The 9578-nt window shown below is 44.5% G+C and overlaps 1 protein-coding gene across 1 annotated transcript in view; it reads right to left on the bottom strand.

Moving 5' to 3' along the window:
- Positions 1–9578, bottom strand: part of Dnajc12 (DnaJ heat shock protein family (Hsp40) member C12) — an 18909-nt gene that overhangs the window by 3043 nt on the left and 6288 nt on the right. Inside the window, exon 3 of the mRNA XM_031347520.1 lies at positions 8532–8671. Coding sequence (XP_031203380.1) covers positions 8532–8671 — 140 coding nt within the window. The remainder of the gene's footprint in view (positions 1–8531; positions 8672–9578) is intronic.

Below are 9578 nucleotides of genomic sequence, written 5' to 3'. Positions count from 1 at the left end.
TGCTAAGCAGTCTGTATTGTGAAGCAGACAGCCGACAAAGCACAGCTTTTCATGTTCAGAGTTGAGTCCACAGCTCCCCCAGACTATCCCGGTGGCTCAGAACCGCATGTAGCATCAAATAAACTAGTCCTCAGTAGATCCACAGGGCTGGGCACAGAGGTCAGTCAGGGAAAGTGCTTCTCTAGCATTTGGGAAGTCCTGCGTTCAATCCCCATCACCAGCCAAATAAGTCAGACACCAGAGATGGATGGGAGCTAAATCGATACAGTGCCACCTAGTACGGTGGTCTGAATAGGTATGGCCCACAAAGACTCACGTGTTTGTATGCTTGGCCTATATGGGGCAGCACTCTTAGGAAGTGTGGCCTTGTTGGAGGAAGTGGATCCCTGTGTAGGCGGGCTTGGAGGTCTCCTAGGCTCAAGCCACATTCAGCGCAGCGCACAGTCTCCTTCTGCTATCTGTGGATCAAGATGTAGAACTCTCGGCTCCTCCTCCAGCACCATGTCTGCCTGGATGTTGCCATGCTCCCACCTTGGTGATAACGGACTGAACCTCTGAACCTGTAAGCCAGCCCCAAGTGAATGTTTGCCTTTGTGGTCAGGGTATCTTTGCAGCAATAAAACCCAAACTAAGACACCTAGCATGCCCAGATCCTACAGTGGGCAAGATGGATCCCACACCACACAGCATATATGACAGAGCACACCAATGAGCAGGAGGTGAAGGCAGGAGGATCAAGGGTTCGAGGTCATCTATCCTTGAATACATATTGAGTTTCAGGCCAGACTGGTATGGACATGAGACCCTGCCTCAAAAAAAAAGAGAGAGCATCAGTAGAAATATCCAGTGATGGACTGAGACAGGGACTAAGAGTCAAAAAGGAGAGAAACACATTGACAAGCATGAGGCAGAGAGCCAGCAAATACCACAGGGCAAAGGCCATGCACGCTTGTGTCTGTGGAGCTGGGCCCCTGGTATTTTCCACTCGCAGTAAACTTGTTTACCAGCTTTCCTTAACAGACATTTTTTTTTCTCATTAGGAAATAATTATCTCACATTCTAAATCTCAGTCAACACTAGCAAATATTTTTCTTTTAATCTACATGCCACTAAACATTGGAAAAAGGAAACCGAAACAACTGGCTCACGTGATCCACAGCTCAGCTGAATAACAAGCAAAAATTGGCTTTTTAAAAAATTTTTCTAATTGTTAGTTTATGTGTATGGATGTTTGTCTCTGTATGTGTTTCTGTATACCACTATGTGTGTCTGGTGCCTGAGCTGGCCAGAGGAGAGTTCAGATGCCCTGGAACTGGAATTAAGACAATTATAAGCCACCATGTGATTGCTGGGAATTGAACTCAGGTCTTCTGGAAGAGCGGTGCTCTTAACCCCTGAGCCATCTCTCTAGCCCCCAAATTAGTTATTTTTATCCTGAGTCTCCATGAGTAAATTTTTTTTTTATTTGCCTGAGCGGTTGATCTCTGACCTGCTTGCTCTGGGATAATATCCAAACAGGGCAGACCGTCTTTTCAAAAGCAGGTATTGAAGGGCCCACTGGTTCCCATCTGGCTAGAGAAAGAGTGGCCATCTGGGCCTAGGAGGAAGCTTCTACAGATAGCCTGTGGCCAGCTGGACTCCTCCCAAAGATGTATCACTCAGCCAGGAACTCAGAAACAATCGATAGGCAAATAGATTTACATAGGGCAACAGCAAGACCCCCAAAATCCCTCCCCCAAACAGCTGAGCTATCAAACAGCCAAGTCAAAAAAAAAAAAAGTATGTAACTTATAAAATTTACCGCAATGAGTATGTCATGGGATAATTTTATTAGTCCTTGGGGATGTTTTCTTACAGTTCTGACTATGATCTAACCAGAACCGTTTTCCGGCAGCCTTCTAGCCTTCCTGGCCTGTAGTTTGGAAGTAGATAGAGAGCCTAGATTCTCTGCACTAAAAAAGGTGTTGGTTAGGCCCGGTGGTACAAGCCTGTCATGCCATGGGTGAAGTCGGGGGAAGTAAATGTTGAGGTCTGGTATGTTGTTATACACTGTAATGCTACATACCAGCTCCCAAAGTCTGATTGCCCCCAGGAACAAAGAGATCCTCATGTACACCAAGTGATGCTATGTAATCTTGCTCCTTAATTTAAAACTATTGGTTGGCTGGGCGGTGGTGGCGCACGCCTTTAATCCCAGCACTTGGGAGGCAGAGGCAGGTGGATTTCTGAGTTCCGAGGTCTACAGAGTGAGTTCCAGGACAGCCAGGGCTCTACAGAGAAACCCTGCCTCGAAAAACAAAACAAAAACAAACAAACAAACAAACAAAAACTATTGGTTGAACAGAGGTGCCGACAGCCTATAGCTGGGCAGAAGAGAGGTAGGCGGGGCCTCAGTTCCAAGGCTTGGGGTCTGAGGCAGAGACCTCAAGGAGAGGAGGGCAGAGAGGTGAAGAGAAGAGAAGACATCATGGGGGAGGAATCCTGAGAACATGGCCATGAGGGCTGGCCAGTTGGAGTAAGGGCAGCCCAGGTAGAATATGGTAAATTACATAATGGAGTTAGTAAAAGGGACAAAATAGCATAGAGGGTTGAGATCTGCCCGACTCTAATGCATTAAAGGCTTATCATAAATATAAAGGTTTTGTGTCTTTTATTTGGGAACTGAATGATCAAAGGTGGGGCAGAAATCCCTGATTAACCCTGATAATCCCTGATCATCTTGAACTACATAGCAAGTTCAAGACCAGGTTGGGGGGGGGGGAGGGCTTGAGAGTCGTCTTGACAGTGACTCCAGGTCCACGTGGATCTGACTCTCTCTTCTGGCCCCTGTATGTGCGTACCAGGTACATATCTAGTGCACCCATACATGCAGTTGAAACACTAATCTACATAAAACAATAAACTAAATGAATCTAGAAATAATTTTTAAGGATCAGGTTGTGCTATATGAGCCCATGTCTCAGAAAAAAAAAAGTTGGGGTGACGGAGCTCAGAGACATAGCTCCATTGGTAGAGTGCCTGTATAGGCACTCCAAAGGTGAAGGAAGTAGAAGGATCAAAATTCAAGGTCACCCTCAGCAAGTTCAAATCCAGCCTTGGATTCATGAAACCTTTCTTTTTTTAAAAAAAAAAAGATTTATTTATTATATGTAAGAACACTGTAGCTGTCTTCAGACGCACCAGAAGAGGGCATCGGATCCCATTGCGGATGGTTGTGAGCCACCATGTGGTTGCTGGGATTTGAACTCAGGACCTCTGGAAGTGCTCTTATCCACTGAGCCATCTCGCCTGCTCATGAAACCTTATCTAAAGACAACAACAACAACAACAGAAGTCTGTTTCCTGATTATCACAGGATCTCAAAGGCCTGAATCCTGGAAACTCAAGCCAATATTTCTCTATTTAAAATAACTTTTTGGTTTGTTTGTTTGTTGAGGGTCTTACTTTGCTGCTCTGGAACTCACTGTGTAGAGTACACTGCCTTCAACTAACAGACATCCATCTGCCTCTGCCTCCCACGCACAGGAATGAAAGGTGTGCCTGGCCTTTAAATTTTTATTTTTTTAAAGATTTATTTACTTATTATATGTAAGTACACTGTAGCTGTCTTCAGACAGCACCAGAAGAGGGCATCAGATCTCATTACGGATGGTTGTGAGCCACCATGTGGTTGCTGGGATTTGAACTCAGGACCTCTGGAAAAGCAATCGTTGAGCCATCTCTCCAGCCCTTAAATTTTTAATATGTATTTGTTATGTATGTTTTATCTCTGTGTGCACATGTGCACATGTATAGACATATGGATGCTATATGGTATATGTGTAGAAACCAGAGGACAGCTTTCAGGAATTCAATTTTCTGTGTCTACTCAGGTTGTCAGGCTTGGTAACAAGGCCTGACAACCACTGGGCCACCTCAAAAGCCATGTATCTCATTTTTAAACCAACATCACATGTTCAAATCTAAGTTTCTAACATATTCATTGGTTTAGGTCAGTGGTTCTTCAGTCTCAACTTTTTGGGGGGCTGGATGACCCTTTCACAGGGGTCACCGAAGACCACTGGCAAACACAGATATTTACATTACGATTCATAACAGTAGCAAAATTACAACCATGAAGTAGAAATGAAGATAATTTTATAGTTGGGGGGGGTCACCACAACATGCAGAACTGTATTAAAGGGTCACTGCATTAGGAAGGTTGGGAACCACTGGCTTAGGTGAGCTCTCGAAATATTTTTAAGATTTTCTTTCATTATTTTAATTATGCGTAAGAGTGTGTGTCTGCATATGAGTATGTGCACATGAATGTAAATACTCTTGCACGTCCAGAGACACCAGATCCCCTGGCACTGGAGTGACAGTATCTGGTCACCCAGAAGCTATGGCTCATGTGAGCAATGCTCCCAATGGACAGATGGCCAGACCTGAATATAGCCCTGTATGTGACACATAAAACTGCCTTCAAATAGATCCTGTTCTCCTAACTAATGTTCATCCTCCTAGACTAATTGTACTAACTGCATAAAAATCAGAGCCACAGACAGGCAGTGGTGGCGCACGCCTTTAATCCCAGCACTCGGGAGGCAGAGGCAGGCGGATTTCTGAGTTCGAGGCCAGCCTGGTCTACAGAGTGAGTTCCAGAACAGCCAGGGCTACACAGAGAAACCCTGTCTCAAAAAACCAAATAAGTAAATAAATAAATAAATACATAAATAAATAAATAAAATCAGAGCCACAAGATTAGTGGCATGAGGGAAAGACATTGTACGAGATTTCACACTCCAAGAGTATGCAAGCCAAATGAACACAAAAGTGTTTTCCGGATCCTAAACTTGTACCTTTTATTTTCAGAACAGTGTATGCGATACAGCTCATCCCGAACCCTAATGACAGTGTGTGGCCACAGAAGGCCGCTCACCAACCTGACAGGTGCTGAACAGTAACTGTGAGTGACTCTCAGACATAGAAGACTTGAGGGAAAGAGGAAATCACTACTGACTTAAGATTGATTTTATTTATGTGTACACATCTGCGTCTGCAGGAGTGGACGCTACGGATATGCAGACGCCACAGTGTCCAGAAGAGGGTTTTAGATCGATCCCTTGGAGCAGAACTTAGTGGTTGTGAAATGTCTGACCTGGGTGCTAGGGACCAAACACCAGTCCCAGGCAAGAGTGCTCTTAACCACTGAGTCATCTCTCCACCCCTCCACTGCTGATTTCGTGGATTTATTTGGCTTTGGTTTTTGTCTACTGCCTGAATGCAACCCCTTGCCTGGCCCCGCTACTGAGTAAAGAACAGATATACAGCTCATCGTACAGCTACTAATGAAAATAAACCTAAAATCAAATTTTATACTACTTCAGCTTTGATGACAAGATAAATGATGTGGCCAGTAAGACTAAATTATAATTATTGTAAGGGCTCGAACAGTGCCTAGTTAGGCTAAACCCAAGATGGAATTGCTTGTGTTTGGAGTCAGGAAAGTAATGGTAAATAAAAAACAATGGTAATATAGATGAAAGTGGAGACTTGGACAGGAATTTTTGAAAAATCTGTAGCTAACTTGGTATTAGTGGTTAAAAAATTAAATGACTGGGCTGGAGAGATGGCTCAATGGTTAAGAGCACTGATTGTTCTTCCAGGGTTCAATTCCCTGCAACCACATGGTGGCTCACAACCATCCGTAATGAGATCTGATGCCTTCTTCTGGTGTGTCCGATGACAGCTACAGTGTACTCATAGAAGTAAAATAAGTAAATCTTTAAAAAAAAAAAATTAAGTGACCATTGTGTAGGTCACCAAAACTTAAAGAGCTGTCAATCAGAAGGCATTGGCCAACCACGGTAACTAACTCAGCAGTAGTTACAATGTGTCATATTTAGGAGGCTGGAGGTACAGTTGCACTGACTTTGTAGAACAATGTCAGTTAAATCAGTGTCAGGGAATTTTGGAAAGGCAAAGGCTGGAGATACGGCTCAGTGGGCAAAGTGCTCGCCTGAGGACCCGAGTTCAAATCCCTAGCACCATCATTAATATTGGGGCGGCATGATGGTCTGTCTGTAATCCTAGCACCCAGCTGGCAGAGAAAGGTGATTCCCTGGAGCAAGCTGGCCACCTAGACTACCCAATGAGCCAACCTCTGGGTTCAAATGAGAGATCCTGACTCAACATATAAGCTAGAGAGCAATAAAGGAAGACACTCGGTGTCAACCTCTGGCCTCTATATACATGAGCTTATGCAAAAACCGTACACACACACACTGACACACTGTGCATCCACACACTGAATGTACACACACATGCACACCACACTCACATGCACATGCAAATAAATAAATGAACAAATAAGTAAATAAATGGAAAAGAATATTATTTCAGACTATGTAAAGCTAAGTACTACCATTTTTTTAAGATATTAGTTTTATAGGCTGGGCGTGACAGAGCACACATTTGATCCCAGCACTTCGGAGACAGAGGCAGGTGGATCTCTCTGAGTTTGAGGCCAGCCTAATCTTCAAAGCTAGTCTAGGGCAGCCAGGGTTACTGCACAGAGAAATCCTGACTTGAAAACCAAAAAAAAGATAGGGGCTAGAGAGATGGCTCAGCGGGTAAGAGCACCGACTGCTCTTCTGAAGGTCCTGAGTTCAAATCCCAGCAACCACATGGTGTCTCACAACCACCCATAACAAGATCTGACCCCCTCTTCTGGAGTGTCTGAAGACAGCTACAGTGTACATACATATAATAAATAAATAAATCTTTAAAAAAAAAAGAAAGAAAGAAAGAAAAAAAATGATATGCCGGGCAGTGGTGGCACACACCTTTAATCCCAGCACTTGGAGGGCAGAGGCAGGCGGATTTCTAAGTTCGAGGCCAGTCTGGTCTACAGAGTGAGTTCCAGGACAGCCAAGGCTATACAGAGAAACCCTATCTCGAAAAACCAAAATAAATAAATAAATAAACAAACAAACAAAGAAAAGAAAAAAGATATATTTTTATTTATGTGTACGTATAAATGCCTGTGTGGAGAATGTCACATGGGAGGGTGCCCTAATAAGACAGAAGAGGGCATGAGACACCCTAAACTGGAGTTACAGGCAGTTGTGAGCCACCCAGCACGGGTTTTAGGAACCAAATGTCCATCTTCAGAATAGCAGCGAGTGCCTGATGCCCACAAATGCCAGGAGAGGGTGTGAGAGGCCCTGGAAATGGCTTCACACACAGTGGTGAGCTGCCATGTGAGTATGGAAAACCAAGCTCGGGTCCTCTAGGAGAGCAGCCAGTGCTCTTAACCACGGAGCGCCTGCATTTAAGATTTCAATGGTGTTTAGAATTAGGGTAGCCCTTCCTAAGTGTAGTATCTCTTTACCCATGCATGATAGGAATAACTGTATCCTGTTTTGTTATAGATGCCCAAACCTTATTAAGTAAACAAGCTCAAACAACAAGAAAAATACATAAATAAAAGAAGGAAGGACTGGAGAGATGGCTCTGAGATAGAGCGTTTCATCCTCCTGCAGAGGACCAGATGTGCTTCTCAGCACCCACCAGGCTGCTCAACAAGTACCTGTAACTCCAGCTCCACAGATCCGAAGTGTTCTTCTTGTGAACATACACATGGTATATACCCAGAGACAAAAACACAAGACGTGTACACAAACAAAACTACATCTTAAGCTGAGCAGTGGTGCGCATGCTTTTAATCCCAGCACTCGGGCGGCAGAGGCAGGCAGACCTCTGTGGAGGCCAGCCTGGTCTACAGAGCTAGTTTCTGGACAGACAGAGCTACATAGTGAGACCCTGCCTTGAAAAACCTAATAGATGCCAGGGAAGTGGTGGTGCATGCCTTTAATCCCAGCACTTGGGAGGCAGAAGCAGGTGGATTTCTAAGTTCGAGGCCAGCCTGGTCTACAGAGTAAGTTCCAGGACAGATAGGACTACACAGAGAAACTCTGTTTCAGAAAAAGAAAGAAAGAAAGAAAGAAACAAACAAACAAACAAAGAAAGAAAGAAAGAAAGAGGAAAAAACCTAATAGGTGGAGATGTCAGAGCTAGATATATAGATAAATATATAGATATATCTTTTCTCTTTTTTTTTTCTCAGAAATCCGCCTGCCTCTGCTGGGATTAAAGGCGTGTGCCACCACTGCCCAGCTGATGTAGATATATCTTAAGAATATTTTTTTCAAGATTCAAAGGAGAAGAATTTTCAGCCATCCAAAAATCTAGTTACATGAGCACTCTGATAAGCACAATTCTGAGAAATCTTAGAATAAAGTGTATATGGTAACAGGAAGTGTAATATGCTAAAATAAGCGGCCCCTTCGAAACACTCGCTCTGGTGGTCTCTCTCTCTCTCTCTCCCTGCTGACCTTCTCCTCACAGGGCTTTGTAAGCAACGACTTACCACTAACTTCTCAGTCCTTTTCCCTCCTGTTGCTTCCTGATTCTTTAGGCTAAGTCGTGAGTCTAACCCTTGAGCAGCCTGGCCTCCAAAATCCCAGCATCCCCACAGAGAAACTCACAGTTTTCACTGAGTCAGCCAAAGCTTCCCACTGCTCGAACGGCATCGACATCCGGCTCCTCCGCCAGTGGTCATAGCGGGCTCGACTCTCTGCATGGCTCAGAATCTCCTTCGCTTTCTGCAATTTCTGAAACGTCTCCACTGGAAAACAAGACGAGAGATGGGCACTGCTCTCTTGGGGTGGGTTAAATTACAAAACCGTCTGATAGCTCTTGCCAGAATCTTGATTCGCCCATATACTATGAGACTTTGGGCTGGCCTCCCTAGTAAGGCTTTCGTGTCCTTGTTTGTAAGGTTATATCATAACGACAAGTGAGAGCTGGTGAGAGATATGAGGGAGTAAGGTAAAGGTCTTTCTTTGCCTTGGCCACCAAGCCTGACATCCTGAGTTGGATCTCCTGGACACACATAACGGAAGGAGATACCTGGCTCGTGCAAGCTGCCCTCTGAGTTTCACACATACCCTGGGATGTGTGTGTGTGTGTGTGTGTGTGTGTGTGTGTGTGTGTGTGTATGTGGGTATGTGGGTGTGTGTGTGAGAGAAAGAGAGAGGGAGAGGAAGAGGGACAGGGAGAGATAGGGAGGGAAGGATGGAGGGAGGGAGGGAGGGATGGAGGGAGGGAGGGATGGAGGGAGGGAGGGAGGTTGGGACTTATAAAGACAGCCATTGGTTACAAATAAATACGTTGTTATGTTAACACTTCGTTGGCTGGTAAAAACGAACTACAAGTCGAAACAGTACATCATAGTGCGCACACAAATGTATGCTGTTATTAGAAGAGACCTCTCACAGTCCTCTCTTCTGCAGCCATACAATAGCAAAACGAGTCCTTGTTGGCCTGGAGAGATAGCTTAGCAGTTAAGAGCGCTTGCTCTTTCAAAGGACCCAAGTTTGACTCCAGGCATCCATGTCAGACAGCTACAACCACTTGTAATTCCTGCTTCAGGGAATCCTATGCCCTCTTCTGGCTTCTTCAAGTGTGTACGCACACACACTGGCTTCTGCAAGCACATACACACACTTAAATAAATAAATCTTTTTCTTTTT

Source organism: Mastomys coucha, unplaced genomic scaffold, assembly GCF_008632895.1.
Source record: "Mastomys coucha isolate ucsf_1 unplaced genomic scaffold, UCSF_Mcou_1 pScaffold3, whole genome shotgun sequence".
Taxonomy (NCBI): Eukaryota; Metazoa; Chordata; class Mammalia; order Rodentia; family Muridae; genus Mastomys; species Mastomys coucha.
This window is presented reverse-complemented; position numbering and strand designations above follow the sequence as displayed.